The sequence below is a fragment of the Wyeomyia smithii genome, chromosome 1 (genome assembly GCF_029784165.1).
Source record: "Wyeomyia smithii strain HCP4-BCI-WySm-NY-G18 chromosome 1, ASM2978416v1, whole genome shotgun sequence".
Lineage (NCBI taxonomy): Eukaryota > Metazoa > Arthropoda > Insecta > Diptera > Culicidae > Wyeomyia > Wyeomyia smithii.
In genome coordinates, this window is record NC_073694.1 from 131,914,832 (window position 1) to 131,933,045 (window position 18,214).

At 40.4% G+C, this 18,214-nt stretch overlaps 1 protein-coding gene across 2 annotated transcripts in view; it reads left to right on the forward strand.

Moving 5' to 3' along the window:
* The window catches only part of LOC129723637 (alpha-mannosidase 2), a 134,800-nt gene that overhangs the window by 105,554 nt on the left and 11,032 nt on the right, over positions 1 to 18,214 (forward strand). For both annotated transcript variants that reach the window (XM_055677987.1, XM_055677981.1), the window contains one exon: positions 15,416 to 15,710. In XM_055677987.1, coding sequence (XP_055533962.1) covers positions 15,416 to 15,710 — 295 coding nt within the window. The remainder of the gene's footprint in view (positions 1 to 15,415; positions 15,711 to 18,214) is intronic.

Sequence of the window (18,214 nt, forward strand, 5' to 3'; positions counted from 1 at the left end):
TTTTTTCATCAGATACCTCACGTGACAACCCCAGGTGCCTTTAGAGTCGAACCAGACACCAAGATATTTGTGTACCAAAACCTGAGCAATCGTTTCACCCATTAATTGTGTTTGAAGCTGAGCAGGTTCATGCTTCCTAGAAAAAACTACTATCTCAGTCTTCTCCGGAGAGAATTCGATACCTAGCTGTAAAGCCCAAGCAGACAACTTGTCCAAGGTATCTTGCAATGGTCCTTGCACATCGGCAGCTTTGGCTCCTGTAACAGAGATTACACTGTCGTCTGCAAGTTGTCTTATCGTGCATGAATTTGCCAGACATTCGTCGATGCCATTTACATAAAAGTTGTAAAGAAGGGGGCTTAAACATGAGCCCTGGGGAAGACCCATGTAGCTAATGCGAAAAGTTGCCAAATCGCCATGCGTAAAATGCATGTGCTTTTCGGACAACAAATTGTGCAAAAAATTGTTTAAAATTGGAGAAAATCCTTGTCGGTGAAGTTTACTCGAAAGAATGTCAATAGAAACGGAATCAAAAGCCCCCTTAATGTCCAAGAACGCAGATGCCATTTGTTCTTTGCGAGCATACGCCAGCTGAATATCTGTTGAAAGCAACGCAAGACAATCATTCGTCCCTTTGGCACGGCGGAAGCCAAATTGATTATCCGATAGTAGGCCATTTGATTCGACCCAATGGTCTAAACGACGGAGTATCATTTTTTCCATCAATTTCCGGATACAGGATAGCATTGCAATCGGCCTATAAGAGTTGTGATCAGAAGCTGGTTTCCCTGGTTTTTGGATGGCGATCACCTTCATTTGCCTCCAATCCTGCGGTACAATGTTTTGCTCCAGGAACTTATTGAACAAGTTCAACAAGCGCCTCTTGGCATTGCCGGGTAGATTCTTCAACAAGTTGAATTTGATTCTATCTAACCCAGGCGCGTTATTGTTACAGGACAGGAGGGCAACTGAAAATTCTGCCATCGTAAAAGGTGATTCTATCGCGTCGTGGCCCGGAGACGCATCGCGAACAATATTTTGCTCAGGAACAGAGTCCGGACATACTTTCCTGGCAAAATCAAATATCCACCTACTTGAAGACTCCTCGCTTTCGTTGACCGTTACGCGATTCCGCATTCTTCGGACTGTGTTCCAAAGAGTGCTCATCGATGTCTCCCTCGACGTCTCGTTCACGAACCGACGCCAATATCCGCGTTTCTTTGCTTTAGCCAAGCTGTTAAGCTTGGTATCAAGCTCCGAATACCGTAAATAGTCGCCAGGTATAACTCCCTTCTGGTAGGCCAAAAACGCGTCGGATCTTTGCGTGTAGACATCGGAGCACTCTTTGTCCCACCACGAAGTGGGAGGCCGTTCTTTAATCGTTACGCCGGGATATTTCTTCGTTTGGGCTTGCAACGCGGCGTCGAGAATCAAGCCCGCGAGGAGGTTGTATTCTTCAAGTGGTGGATGATGTTGAATCGAATCGACCGCTTTTGAAATCATTTCCTCGTATAACTTCCAATCAACATTCCGTGTGAGGTCATACGGAATGTCAACTGGTCGCATGCGAGTTGACCCGTTATTAATTGAAATAAGAATAGGCAAATGGTCGCTACCGTGAGGATCGAGGATTACCTTCCATGTGCAATCCAACCGTAGCGACGTCGAACATAAGGATAGATCCAAAGCGCTTGGGCGCGCTGGAGGTTTCGGGATACGTGTCATTTCGCCGTTGTTTAAAATAGTCATGTCGAAGTCATCGCAAAGGTTATAGATTAAAGAGGGGCGGTTATCATTGTAAGGGGAACCCCAAGCCACGCCATGAGAGTTGAAGTCTCTCAAAATAGAACGTGGCGAGGGAAGAAGTTCTATTAAATCAAAGAGCAGCCGTTGCCCAACCTGTGCTCTGGGAGGAATATATATTGAGGCAATACAAAGCTCTTTACCTTGTATTGTCATTTGATATGCGACAACTTCGATGCCTGGAATCGAGGGGAGGTTAATACGATAGAAAGAATAGCACTTTTTAATCCCTAAAAGTACTCCTCCATATGGGGTGTCTCGATCAAGGCGAATAATATTAAAATCATGGAAGTTGAGATCAATATTTGAAGTAAGCCAAGTTTCACAAAGGGAAAATGCATCGCATTTGTTTTTATTTATCAAAACTTTAAACGAATCAATTTTTTGTAAAATACTTCTACAATTCCACTGTAAGACAGAGATAGAATCCTTCATATACGCAGTTGAATTAGGCATCGAAGGATACAATCGCTGCAAGGAGGGGCCATTGGCCAGTCAACTGCTTCAAAAATGATCTAACTGTTGGGAGGAATGCTGTAAAAAAAAATTTAATTGGATCGGGTACATTGAAAGTTTCAAAAATCCAGTCCACAATGTCAGAAAATTTCACTAATCCAGAGTTTGTTTCATCAACTGAGAGTGCAAAAGGAACAACTGGCGTTTTAGATGTTCCTGGCAGTGCTGGGAACTCCTTCTGGGACTTTAAATTTGCAAGCCCAGGAGGAGTTTGCTTCGGGTTTTCCGCAGCACTGTTTGGTTTGTTTGTAACTTTCATTTCACTTTGAGAAATCTTAGGACCTTTACGGGGAAGTTTAGGAGAGGAAATATTTTTCCTCTTTCTAGACTCCCCAGGATTGGCGTAAGATGTTCCCGCTGGTGAATCTATTTATTTATTTATTTATTTATTTCGTCAAGCAAATGTAGACTACAGTTATAATTATACAATGTTTTCTTATATTCTATACATTATTTCCAGTAGTTAGTCGTTTTTTTATTTGATTTCTGCCCATGGTGATGTCGATATTTTCGCAGTGCAGGTTATAGTGACGCATCATGCGATTTATTGGGCCATTTTTTTAAGAAGTTTGTTCTGTGAGAATTTTCCGAAAATATTTTACGATTTCTTAATTGACGACTGGGTGCATAAAAATTTAGTTGTGATAATAATTGAGTAGATTGCACGCGTTGAGGAATAATGTCATTGATAAAATAAAGCATTGAAAGATCGCGGCGTTCTTTAAGTGCTTGTATGTCTATAAGCATGCAGCGTGCTTCATATGATGGTAAGGGAAATGATGTCCAATTTAGCTTACGAAGCGCGTACAAAAGAAATTGTTTTTGGACAGATTCAATGCGTCAGAATCGGTTTCATCAGAGGACAACAGATCAAAAGGGTTTGATGTAATGAGAGAAGTGGTAACGGTCTTCTTCAGCATCTCAGCGTAAGAACGCTTCGAACGCTCTTTGAGAGACCTCTTTATTTTATCCCTGCGCTGCATGTACACCGCACATGTCGAGAGCTCATGCTGACTCTCCCCACAGTCAATGCATTTTTCAGCATTTTTACTGCAGGAATCATCCGCATGATTCTCCCCACACCTGCCACAACGTGCCTTATTGCAGCAGTAGGCGGCGGTGTGGCCTAACTGCTTACAATTCAGGCAGTTCATGACGCGAGGCACATATAATCGCACAGGGAGACGAACCCGGTGGATCGAGACGTGGCTTGGTAGCGCTGACCCGGCGAACGTATCTCGAAACGAGTCTGACGGAGTGTATACTGTTTTGCCACCGATGATCGATGCTGACCGCAATTGCTTGCAGTCGAGCACCTTTATATCGGGACAGGTTTTGTTCTTAAAGCACCCTTTGGCACTTTTCAGTATACACTCGACGGACAGACTCGAATCGGTTATGACACCGTCGATCTCCACGTCTCGTGCGGGTATGTAAACGCGATACTCGCGTGTGAAGAGCTCAGAGCAAGCTATATCGTTGGCCTCTTTCAGGTTACTGACCACGACACGGAGCTTGTTAGGCCGGACCTTGGAAATTTCGGTCACGCCCTTGTACTCCTTCGTCAGGTCTTTAGAAATCTGCAAGAGGTTCAACTGTTTCGATTTCGGTCCCGCCTTTGGCCGAAAATAGACAGTATAGCTGCCCTGGGCTCCGTCTGGGTAAAGCCTGGGGCGAGGGGGGACTGAAGAATGAACAGGGGAGGGGGTAACAGAAGGGTCAGGGTCAGAGGGGTTCGGGGATGGCGGCGCGGGAGGCGAGGGATCTACATACATCCCGCAAAGTCTAGCGCACTAGCGCCGACAAAAGCACGTACCTTTTTACTTGGTTGGTTGTCCGATCGTTCGAAGTTGCAGCCGTTACAGCCAGCAGCACCAATACAGCAGCACCAAACAGCCACCAGCAGCGAGCCAGGTGTGAGATCACTCCACACAGCAATACAACTCAACTGTCAACTGATGGCTTCTTCTTTTTCCTCTTTTGTGTCTCGTCCACTGCTGTAGCACAATTCAGCCAGCAGCCAAAGAACTGTTAGTTACTCTCTAATGTTTATTGACGCGAAAATATAATTCGTCCTAAATACGGGTAAATAACTTCTATTTCTCTAACAATTTTGAATGGAGCTAGAGAAATAAATCGGTGAGGTACTTTAACCGGCAAATGGAGAATGAAGACAATAAATGCGAACATAAAAGATGCTGAACACGGCTTAAAAATGCATGTTGCTGGTATACTTTGTCTGCGTATTGAATCCCGTCTCCTCAGTGTATTTGAAGAATAAAAACTTCTTTACCAGTTTTGCCGCCTGATTGGATACATAATTGAATTTGCAAGTTTGCTTACGTGAAAGTTCATAACAGGAAAATCAATAGATTTATATCCAATAAGTTCAAAATTGTGACGGTACCCATAAGAATACGATGACCACCTAGCAGCTGTGTCTATATGTCAAACCATCGTACCATCATATCAGCATAAAGTTGAAACGACGCCACAGACTTTGCAATGCAAAGTTTAACTGAAGTCAATTTGAATAACTTTTATCAGTGCAGACAAACCGGATATCGAATATGCGATACTTTGGATAAACAAGAACTTCAGAACTTGTACGGAAAGTTGTAATATAAGATCTAGTCGTGACAGACGTGCACTGGTTCATTCTGCAATCGTGTGAATGAAAACGAAACCGTCTGTCTTTTCTATCCCAGCGTTTGTTCTTGATAGAATTGATAAAGTCAAGAGCTAACTTAGCGTACGTTATTATTTTTTGTTCATTTTACGGTTGAAACTATGTTGAAGCACTGTGACAGAGAGCACAAGACTCGGAAATAGTTAATGGGTTCCCTGTGAAAACGCTATTTTATGTTTGCTTCACCACAGTAAACATAAAACAGCGATTTCACAGGTGACCCATTAACTATTACCGAATGTTGTGCCTTTGAAAAATTTTTAATAAGCTGTAATCAAAGTTAGATGCCATACCGATTTTCGCTCATTCGGAATGACAAGATCCGAACGATAGAAGGCAAAACCAGAAGAAGGCGTAATAAATTGATAGTTTTGTAATTTTTATTTGAAAACATTCAACCTAATTATATAACAGCAGTTTAATAAAACTTGATTATAACAGTCTCAATACTGTCATTATCCCATTTCTATAACCAACTAAATTGAGAGATTACTGAGAGATTACTTAATTGAGAGCTAACTGTATCTCTCTACACGGAAAACAAAATCTACCCAACCGAAGGGTACAAACTACCTGAAATGATGTAAACCTTATACAACTTACGTGTTGGGTAGTTTTGCAATGCTATCGTTGAGTCATTTCAACTTAGTTTATTTTAAACATACTTTTACTTAATGATGGTGTTTTGACAAAAAGTCGACATTGAGTAGTTTGAACCCAATATTGGATGAAAAATCAAACTGGTTGAAAATTCATAACCCGCGTGATGAAATTGATTTCACGAAAGTGGCAGAGTTTTCTTTGATATTGGTATTTTGGTATTGAATTGGTAATGTTAAGTGAAGAACGTGATTTTGTGCTTCTGTTTTTAAATAATAGCCGCCAATTAAGAAGAAGATTAAAACTGCATTGTGAGAATGGAGCTAGGAACAGAGGCACTTAAAGGGGAAATTAATGAAGCCAGTTACACCAAATTAGAAGGTATGAAATTAGGAATGAAATTAGCTGAACTCTACCCAAGGCATAGTTTAAAAGATTGAACTAAACGTTGGGTATTTGTGACGTATTATTACTCTTAGTACTATATACCTTCTATTGAATTAATCTACAACTACTCAAAATTGGCTTCATGCACGGAACGACGCCGTTGGGTGAAATCGATATGAAAATGGGTACTTTTCGTTTTCCGTGTACTATGGTCTAGTTGAGAGATTCTGCTGGTATCTACCAGATCGTTTTTGACGTAGGACTGCGTCTTTCAGGAAGATCGGTTATTTTCAAATTTCAAATGTTAATAAGTCGGTTAGTTTTCAATGGATTTCTTTCGCTCATGCAGCAATCGATTGGAAAATCTAATTTGATTATTTGAACTACTGTACTATTGCAAATAGTCAAGCCTTGTAGAAATACAAAATTCGACCTCTGATTGGTTTGTATTTTTACATGTATTTTTACATGAATCCTAAGGTTTTACTCGAATTGAAATATCACAAAACCACATCTTTTAAAATTTCAGAAAATAAAGATTTGTGTAATTGTGTATATTTTTTCTCAAATTTTGTGTCATATTATCACTGAAGTACTTGAAAAACTTCTGTATTTGTAAAAAATTGATTTGAGCAAACTCATAAAATTATCACAGCAAAACGTGAAATTCAGAAAAATTTTCTAAAAACTCGTAGATCTCTGAAACTTTAATAATTACAAATTTTGTATGTTGTGTAAAGTTTCATAGAATTCAAAGATCTACAACTTTGTCCAAAACCGCAAAGCTCTAGCGTGTAAGGGAAAGAAGTTGGCATCGCAACGCCACCTTCGCGGCTAAATTCTGAACTGATTCGAGCGTCCAAATCGAGGCCCTAACTGGACCAAGTAACTTTGTAGAAGATCGAAAATCGATTGGTTGAACCCTGAGAGTGCTAATAATTTCGTTCTACTAGATTTCATTCCCGGTCCAGTGTGTAAAATGTGTGTAATTCCCGGTCCAGTGTGGATGGCTACACTGACATAAAAAATTAGTTCAAAATAAAGAATAAAGTCATCTATTATTTTTTTATTTGGCATTCCGTCATAATGACATGGCCTGATTTATAAAGTTTCTCCAATTCACTCGGTTATTAACTGCCGCTCTCCAATCCCTGGGCCTTCTTCCTACCGAATCTCGATACTGGGATCACCGTAGAGTTGCGCGAGCTCATGGTTCATTCTTCGCCTCCATATTCCGTTCTCCAGCACGCCGCCAAAGATCGTCCTTAGTACTCGTCGTTCGAAAACTCCGAGCACTCGCAGGTCCTCCTCGAGCATTGTCCTCGTTTCATGCCCATTGAGAACAACCGGTCTTATGAGCGTTTTGTACAGGTTACACTTCGTACGGGGGCTCAGTCGACTACCTTGAACTAATCTCCGGCGATCGTAATGTTACTGCCTAGGCGTTGTCGGTCGGCTTCGGTTCCGCCGGCTAGCATATACTTCGTTTTAGACGTATTTATCTGCAACCCAATCCTCGCTGCTTCGCGTTTTAGTCTGGTGTACTGTTCTGCCACCGCCACAGTTGTTCTCCCGACAACGTCCATCTCATCAGCAAAGCAAACGAATTGACTGGATTTGTTGAAAATCGTACCCCGCGTGTTGATGTCCGCTCGATTCATTACACCCTGTAGCGCAATGTTGAATAACAGGCAGGAAAGACCATCACCCTGTCGAAGCCCCCTGCGGGATTCAAATGGACCCGACAATTTACCCGAAATCCGCACACAGCACTGCGTCCCATTCATCGTAGCCTTTATCAGTCTAATCAGCCGTTTTCGTCCATGACCTTCCATAGCTCTTTTCGGTTGATAGTGTCATACGCGGCTTTAAATTCGATGAATAGGGGGTGCGTGGGGATTCTGTATTCACGGCATTTTTGGAGGATCTGCCGTATGGTAAAGATTTGGTCCGTCGTAGACCATTCTTCCACGAAGCCGGCCTGATAACTTCCCACAAATTTGTTGGCTAGGGGTGAGAAGCGGCAGAAAATGATTTGGGACAGCACTTTGTAGGTGGAATTCAGGTCGGTGATCGCACGTTGGTTCCCACAGTCTAATTTGTCGCCCTTTTTTATATATAGGGTAGATAACCCCATCCTTCCACTCCTTCGGTAGCTGTTTTGTATCCCAAATTCTTGCAATCAGCCGGTGCAAACAGGTGACCAGCTTCTCCGAGCCCATCTTAATAAGCTCCGCTCCGAGGCCATCCTTCCCAGCCGATTTATTGTTTTTCAGCTGCTTGATGGCATCCTTAGCTTCGCCTATCGTTGGGGCTGGCACGTCTTCTACATTTGTCGCACCGGCGGGATCGCTTTCTCCGCCGCCATGGTCTACTGCCTGGGCGTCATTCAGATGTTCGTCGAAGTGCTGCTTCCACCTTTCGGTCACCTCACGATCGTCCGTCAGAATACTGAAGAAAGTCATCAATTTGTTGTTTATTGGTCAACGCACTATGAAACGTACTGAATGTTCTTTTCCTTCAGTGATTTGCAATACCGTAGAGCTTTTGTTATCTGATTCCGAACGACACTAAAACGCATAATCAAACCTTAAAAATTGTCAAGCTTTAATTATGAAACACCTGTATACTATTGAAACTGGTCAATCCTTGATAAAACACGGATTCCAATTGACCTAATTGGTCGTTTAATAATTGCTTTCCCTAACACAGTCGACAAAATTCTATACCTAGTAAACCGAGAACTTGGAAGGTATTATTTGGCTTATTTAAGAGCCTGAAATAAATCACACGCTCGGATGTGCCCCCTATTATTGGCGTTTGTCAGCTCAAAGCAGAACCAAATCTGAACAAGCTAAGTGTGCATCTCTAATCAGCCGACTGACCGGAGAATAAACCGAAAGTAGCTCAATAGAGTCGGGTATGAATTATATGTATGATCGCATCGCTTATCAAAGTGAATCCTGATCCAATGAGCCCTTTCGTAAAAACCTCCTTCCTGTAGAGGTTAACACGGTCTCTAAATAGCATGGGTCACACTAGGGATGTTAGTGTCCTCTTCCCATCTGATTGCAAGGACGAAGTCGGCGTCGTAATTGACCATCCAAAGTGCTGAGTCACTAAAACTTGTACATTGAGAATGATCGGTCACTCCCAGCCAAGGCTCTACATTTTCAAAACAATATAATGAAACTGAATATTTCGCGCTGTCATTTCGGTTCGAACAGTTTCATTTTCACTTGATTCCTCTCGGTTACTGTCATCGAATCACTTCTTCTCTCTTTCCCGTCTGTCGTTCATCGGATCATTTCAATGAAACCGATGACTATTGAAACTAGTACCGCATCGCGTCGATTGATTATATTGAAGCGCCAGCACTGAATTTGAGTTCAGAAGTCAACTGCGTGTTCACACAACATGGACTGCGGGAATGTTTTCAACGTATTCGTTTTTGTAACCAGAGATGCCGGATGTTTTTTGAAAAATGTCTGCAACTGCTCGAAAAACCGGAAAAAATCTGCTTGAAATCTGAGAAACGTGATTTCGCTCACGCAGGCAAAAATCTGCACACATGTTGAGAAAGTCTGCGTAAATATAAGGAGACTGCAAAAAACTGCAGAAACTATTGAAAATCTGCAAATATCTGCGAATCAATAAAAATCTGCACACGGACTCTAAAAATCTGCGTTTTGCAGACAAATCTGCACATCTGGTTTCCCTGTTTGTAACCACGACTGACAGCACAGTGGCAGCTGAGATGGTTGCAATGTTGCGAGAACACCAAAAATAAACATCGGAAGTGAACCTGACTGCCAGTTTATCAGCAATGGTTATTTTTACCTAAATACACAATAGTTTTGTAACACCACAAGCCGCAGTTAAAACGGCAATGACATCCAATAAATACGTCACGCAAGATCCGATCAATATTTCGAAAATTTGTTTCGCTGTTGATCACTGCCGCTGCGTAACTACTTCGGATTGTGAAACTGGTGTTGGTATCCTCCGTTTCTTGTCGTCACGATATTCATTTCTTCCTCTTCTCTATAGACCTTTTTACGTACGAATGTGTTAGTGCTACTAGTTGAGGAAAATATTTACAAATAGCTGTTTTGCTTGCAATGCTGTTTTTTGTAGCCGGACGAGTATCCAGTTGAACACTCATTATATGCTTTAAACTTGTTTCTGAATGAATTTTTTCATTCGTGATCAGAAATCGGAAGAAGCTGTTAAACATAATCGACCAAAAATGTTAAAAAGTGATAAAAGTCGAAGCAACGAGATGCGATGATTTACTGTTTGGAGGAAACAAATGTAACTTTACCCGGTTTTACACGTTTCCTAGCGTGCGTAGGTGAAAGGTCGCTTATCTCTATACATGCGTCATGCGTGAAGTACTGTATGGAAGCACCCTGTCTCCGACAGCGCTCATTGTCATTCTCAATTAAGAATCGTCATATGAGAGTAACAGTGATAATCTCCGCTTTCAAATGAAAAGCATTTGTATCCTTTTTAAGCCCTTCAGTTGCCAAATCAAAGCAAAGCTTTCGAGTAGTTTTCATGTGACTCACGAAGTGCTTGAGAATCATACAAAAGCTTTTCAATTGAAAGCGACCGGTCAAAGTGTCACTTTAACCTGATAATTGTCAATTGAAAATGACTGCGTCAGGCTCTGTTCCCAGCCCCATTCAGTTGATTCATTGTGCAATATTACTGATTCGGAACAATCACGGAGTGCAACCATTTATAAGTGCAGTCAATCAAGCTAAGCCAAACTATCCTATATGTATTATGTTTCTGTTTCTGCCTAAACCAGTCATATTAGTTCTGGATAGTGACTACGCCAGTCCTTACTAAGCAGCAGCAGAAGTAGTGGCAGCGAAAAGCAAGTCATAAGCTCGAAAGGTCTTAGATGATGATGATAATGATGATGATGATGATGGTCCCACCTCATACCCCTACATCGGTTTGAGCTGGTCGATTTATCTAAGAAAGATATTATATAAAGACATACAATGTAACCAGTAGGCAAACAAATAACGGACTGGTAATTAATACAGACATAGTAACCCTTCAAAAGAATACCAATAATTTGAAAATTTAAAAAAAAAACGATTTTCCAATAACATCATTGATCCAAGGCTCATCCAAAACGTTTCCAACCCGAAAATTATCTGGATTTGGTTAGGAATCGAACCTAACATTTAGGAGCTTTAACTAATCAGAATTGGTTCTGGATAACGATCCAAAACTACGAGAGAGATCCTATGATACTATAGTTCTCGATAACGAGCTATACAGTCCACAGGCAAACCCAAGCCTTTTCAGTTTTTTCTCCCAACCCTTTGTTCTAAATCGTGAAAACAGATAAATATTAAAAATCTTAATGAAAATATATATAATATTACAAACCAAAAAAGCAACTTATCAACCCGATATGCCTTTTGTTTCAATTTCAGGGGTTTAACCCTGATGTACTCAGTATCCAGATTGTCTATGTCAGTCCACGCGCGCGTGGCTCAAACATGTGTAGTCAACTCATTTTTTTTTTAACTCTACTATTAAATATTATTAGCTATATTCAAACAAAAATCCATCATCATCAATGAACATAATAACTTAGTGTACCAAATAAATTTGAAAAAAAAAATATACTTAAATATTACAATCTTCTTTATTAATTAACAAAAAAATCGTTGAAATCTGTCCACAAAACAGATTTTATGTGTGAAATACAAAGCCTTTTAAACTCCGCAATTGTTTCTGCACGTTTCACTTTTCTGGGCATCGAATTGAAAAAGTTAATTCCTTTATACAACAGAGAGTTCTGTGATCTACTAAATGATCTACTACCGCGTTTCTAGTGTTGTACCTATGAAAATCACTTCCCCTATCAATTCGATCACACAAATATCGAGGCAGCATATTATTAAAAATTTTATAAAGGAACACCATTGTCAAAAAATATACTCGTTGCTTCACAGAAAGCCATTGCAACGCGTCCAGCATGAAACTCGAGGAAGTGTATCTATTACATCCTAATATTAATCGCATTACTTTATTTTGTAACCGCTGTAATCTCAATATTTGTGTATTATTTGCAAGGAATAAGATGGATGAGCAAAAGTCTATATGTGGTGAAATGATTGACTTATACAACAAAATTTTACTACTAACAGTCAATTCATTTTTTAAACGGCACAGAATACCGTATTTTTTAGCCATTTTTCTGATGACGTTGTCAATGTGAGACTTGAAAGTTAACTTGTCATCAATGATTACTCCAAGATATTTTAACTCATTCACGCGATCAATCGTCTCACCATTAATTGCAATATTTACGTCTGGTCTGGAGTTGGCCGAAGAAATAATCAAATATTTAGTTTTGCTAATGTTAAGCTTAAGTTGTTTAAAATTTAACCAATTCGCCAGATAATGTAAGTCTTGGTTTAAAAGTGTTTCAACATCATTTGGATTTTTAGCCGCAATGAACAGAACAGTGTCGTCGGCAAATAAATTTACATCACAAAACCGTAAAACTCGCTTCATGTCATTAATACAAATTATAAACAAAATGGGCCCTAAAACACTTCCTTGCGGTACACCCAGTGTATTAGCAATGGAAACTGATTCAGAATCATAAAAACGATGACGTTTCGCCCATGTACGGTATATGAGAGAACTGTCATTAAAGGCATTTCGAGCAGTTTTTTATTCTTCATTTGAAAATCGAGGGAAAACGATAAACATTTTTTAAAAATCACGTTTTGCTCAGAAAATTGCACTCTTCCAGTTGATATATAAAAATCAGAAACCCGTTTAAAACTTTAGGACCCCATTCAATACAAGTAAAGTAACAAACAACCTTATGTAGTTCTACGCAACCTTGCGATCGTGGGTTTGCACACAACTCGTGATTTTTCATTGAAAAATTTGCCTTCGATTCTCAACACGTTAAGGTTGTAGTGTGTAGAAACCAACACGTGGCCGACTACGAATTTTCAAAGGTACAAAACTCTGAAATAGTTAATGCGTTAGGGGCCATCTAAATTCCACGTGGACAGATTTTTAAAGATTTTAAATTTTAATCCGTGGACAACTGCCCATATAAATTCTAAAAATGGTGTATGGACCGTGGACATTGCACAACCCCCCCCCCCTCCCTTTCCCAAAGCTGTCCACGTGGAATGTGGATGGCCTCTTACCTGTGAAAACACTATCTCATGTTTTCATCACCATAACCAACATGGGAATATGTTTTCACAAGTGACGCATTTACTATTACCGAGTAGTATGCCTTTGAAAATTCGACATCGATCATATGGTGGCTCGAAGTCGGCCATTTGTGGCTTCAACAATCTTCCATCTTAGGATTGCAGCACAGACTACTAATAGAAGTAACACTAAAACTTTGCACCACAGACTAACAGACGTAACACTGGAACCCAGCTCCATCGCCACAATCTGTTAGTCTGTGCTTGTACTATAGCCATTGAAAACGATCATTATAAATCTAGCCTCATACAACGGTCATCGCGAGACAACACCGTTTGTAGTACTAGTGTGCAATCTCATTTATTTTTGACAAGTTTCCATTTTGACACAGGCACATACGCTATCGAGGTAACAAATATTGTTGAAAACTGCACGAAATGGTACTCATATTAGTTATGTGAGGTGAACGATAAGTTTATTGTTAGAAAATCCTATGTCTGTTAGTCTGTGATTGTGGTGAATATGAATTAAATGCTTGTAGAGTCCACTGTGCAGCATTTACCACATTTTAAAATCACTTCAGAACACATATTTCATTGCATTTTTTGATTTTTCGGAGATAAGCTTTAAAAAGCACCTGCTATTGGAATTTCACTCTAGCTCTACTTAGTCATTTTGATTGAATATTTAATTCAAGGAACTGAGTTCTGTTCCCACTGTCATGTACCTACCGGATGTTGAAAAGTACACAGTTGAAGAATAATGAAGTGATAACAAGATTACTGTAGATTCAAACGACGAAAAACTTTTCCATCATCCGACAGAGCGGTAATATATCCGTTTATCTATCTATCCATGTCTATTGCCAAGCCTATAAATGTGCCAGATGCACTGTCTAAGGTTTTCTTTGCTAGGATAGCAAGACTATTATCTTCTGAAATACCACTAGAGTAGTAAGTACATTGAAGTGAGCTCATATCAAATGTGTTTAACACCGATTAGCGATTATCTTTAATTCCGCTTAGCGTTGCACAGGGAGCTTTCGAAAGCTTTAACATATATTTTTCATTTCAACAATTACATCGATGTCTCATTTATGATTAAACATGATGAGATAAAAATTAAGTTAATGAAGAAGTTGAAGCAAAATTGAGTACATTGATTTTGATATCGAAACAATGTTCAGAGGTTGTAATTATAAAAAAATAGATGAATATAATGATTAAATAAAAAAAAATACGGATACCCTGATCATCATCGTATTACAGCACTGATATGACAATTGAAGCGAAAAGGCAATAATTCACGAAACATTGCCTTTAGAAAAACATTATTATGATATCCCTAACCAGAATTCATTCATATGTTTTCGCATCATTTGCTTTCGACAATAAATGTGCATATATAATGGAATAGAAAGAATAAAAATATACGAGAAGCCAAACGCATCCATGCCAACGGATCGAATATGGCGAGCGTAAAACGGGTAACAGCAGCAACAAAGTTCGATCTAGAGTTCTAGCCCCTTAGCCCGTGAGGGCCTGATATGGCGAAATGATGTATTCTCTATACTCACATATATACGTAACTCGAAGCAGACTATTTGCATTTGAAATTTTCGGAGGACATAATGGTGGGGAAAAGCTTCAGCGCAGTCCGAAACGGCACTCAACGTACGTTCGTGAACGCAGAAATAAAGCTCTTTGGGGTGGAAGAGCCAATAATATGCAAATCATTTAAGTTACTTTTCGGTTTACTGGTTTTCAGTCACATTCGACACAAATTTCGAATCGAGGCTTTATTTAAACTTCACAGGTTTTGTTGCCGTTGAACTGAGAGAACACTACTTTTGCTGGTTTGTTATAAATCCAATTACTAAATGACAAATTTATGTTGAGTATAAGCAACCTTGAACAATTTGAAAGAAGTCAATTTATATAGAAGACAGACATAGGAATCAACAATTTTAACTTATTATGTTACTATATTGAATAATATCTCCGGTTTACGTATGTTGTAAACCTGTTCAAATAGCATTGTGGATTTGGTGATAAATAATGAATAAAACCATGCTTCATTTTTATCAAATTCACACCTAATCCAATTATGAAAAGCTTAATAAATTGCTATATGCCAGAGCAAATTTTGCGATTAGAGAAGGTACTGATGCACAGTTCCGTTTTTTCCTCTGCTGCACAATTCCAGATTAAGCAACATTCATGACCCGCACCGTGACGGTCGCAGCAATCACAATGCAAATCAATCTTGGCACAGTTGGCTGCGGAACAATCTAAATTCAATTGGCAACGACAGGCGGAATGGTGCACTGAGGCCTCCGGTCTCGAGTGACCTGAATGGGATAGGGGATAATACAGATGAAAATATCGGCAGAAATACGAGCCCACCGCGGTTCAACTCCAAATGGGATGAATGCTCTGCATTAGAAGAAGCACCGACGGACATTACCACCGGCGACGAATATGGAAATTTTGATTTTCAGGTGAGTGATCCTACCATTCTATCAGACAGTAACTTTATAGGGGATATGAAGATTTGTGCACTTTTCAAATGAGTGCGATCGAAAAAAAAAACAATTTATCCTAATTTAGAAATCAGCTTTCATGATTTAGCGTAGCCAATCAGTCCATTCATTTACTAATTAATTAGTATAACGGATGACAATATAAAAATAGGACTTTTCTTTCTTCAGCTGACAAAAAAAATTAATGTACTTACTAGAACAAAAACTGATTCATTGCACTCAAAGAAACATTCATTATTAACAGAACAAAATCAATATTTATTTGAGAAAGGCTCAGAATCAGCTGTTAGACGAAACTTTGTCAGGATTTCGGAAAAAGATCGTTTTACGGTATTCACGTCAACTTTTCGGATGCATCCCTTGATCCTACGAATCAACTGTTTGCAGCTACTTGCTTTCCACCTATTTTTGTAGATCAAGGAACTCAAAATCCCGCTGAAATCTTCGATTGGGCGACACTGAGGTAGATTTGTTGGGTTTAGTATTTGGGGTACAAATGGAGTTGTTCAGGAACGTTTATGTTTTTTGACGTAAAGTGATGATGTTTTATCTGGCCACATGAACTTTTGGCCAAAATTGCAATTAAGATAGAGCTGCACGGTCTATAATCGTATATCAGTCCCATCTGGAAAATTATCGAGTTGAGAAAAAAGCGCTAGAAGTTATTTTGTTTTTTGTTTTTAATATTTCACCTGAAATGATAATCATACACCTCTAGTTCAACAGTAATTTGGCTATGATCCGATGGGCGGATGGAAGCTGGTGCCTGAGAGAATCATGGTTCCCTTGAACTAACTGGTTAACCAGCAAATTGATTTATGCTTTGCTTAATGTACAGCAAATTGTCATAGCTAACAACTAGCAAGTTGTATTTTGTTTTACTGAACATGCAGCAAACGATCTGTCACTTTTATGCAATTGAGCCATTACTGAATAATCAGCAAATTTCATTTTGCTGAACAGATTGCTGGAAACACAGCACACCACAAATCAGCAAAATTTTGCTGATTTCCAGTAATGAAAATTTGGTGTGTACAATATCCTTCCTTACCCTAACGATCGTAAGGACGTGGCCGGTGCCGTTATCGATCTATACAAAGCAGAAGCTACTGAATTTTTGTACTTTGAAGATGGTAAAATTTGTGGTTCTCTGTGCAACTTCACTAGCTCAGATCGATCACGGAGGACTTACTTTACTTTACTTTACTTTGTTGGCTAACGGACCGTTAACCGGTCTAGGATGTGAATTAGAGATGTCCAACTTCTTCTGTCTTGGGCAGCCGTTCTCCAGTCTCCCCGTACACCAGCAGATCGTGCATCTTCTTCCACCGCGTGCGAGGCCTACCACAGAGTCGGCGGCCTCTTCCTGGTTCTCTACTGAAGATAGTTTTGGCGGCTCTCTCGTCAGGCATTCTGGCTACATGTCCAGCCCACTGAAGCCTGCCCCGCTGTATTACCTTCACTATATCAGCATGTTTGTATACCTGGTACAACTCTTGATTCATGCGTCTGCGCCACACTCCATCTTCCAGTTTACCGCCAAGTATCGATCGCAGAACTTTACGCTCAAGAACTCCGAGCACTCGTCGATCAGCTTCCTTCAGCGTCCATGCTTCATGTCCGTAAAGGGCCACCGGGAGTATCAGCGTCCTATACAGCGCTAGTTTTGTGCGAGTTTGCAAACTACGGGACCTTAGCTGGTTACGCAGTCCGTAGAAAGCCCTGTTCGCAGCTGCAACTCGTCGTTTCACTTCACGGCTCATATCGTTGTCACATGTCACAAGCGTACCAAGATAAACGAACTCGTCAACCACTTCAAATCGTTCCCCATCTATCTCCACCTCAGCACCAACACCACGGGGACTCCCACGGTCTCTGCCAGCTACCATGTACTTCGTTTTGGCAGAGTTACGACAAGCCCCGAACTCGCTGTTTCCCCCTTAAAAGGTACGAAGGCCTCCTCCACGGCCTTACGGTTGTTACCGATGATATCGATGTCGTCCGCAAAACCAAGAAGCATGTGAGATTTCGTGATGATCGTACCGTTTCTTTCGACGTTTGCTCTTCGTACTGCACCCTCAAGAGCGATGTTAAACAGTAGGTTGGAGAGCTCATCCTCCTGCTTCAGTCCATCCAACGTTACGAACGCGGCTGATGACTTGTCAGCTATCCGCACGCACGATTTTGATCCCTCCAGTGTCATACGACTCAGCTTTATTAGTTTCGTAGGGAAACCGTGTTCCAGCATGATCACTTTTCACTGAGTCGTATGCCGCCCTGAAGTTCACAAACAGATGGTGAGTCGGTAAGTTGTACTCCCGGAACTTATCGAGGATCTGTCGCAGGGTGAAGATTTGATCCGTCGTGGAACGCCCCTGTCGAAAACCAGCCTGGTATTCGCCAGCAAAGGATTCCGTTAACGGTCTCAATCTGAAGAACATGATACGGGAGAGCACTTCATA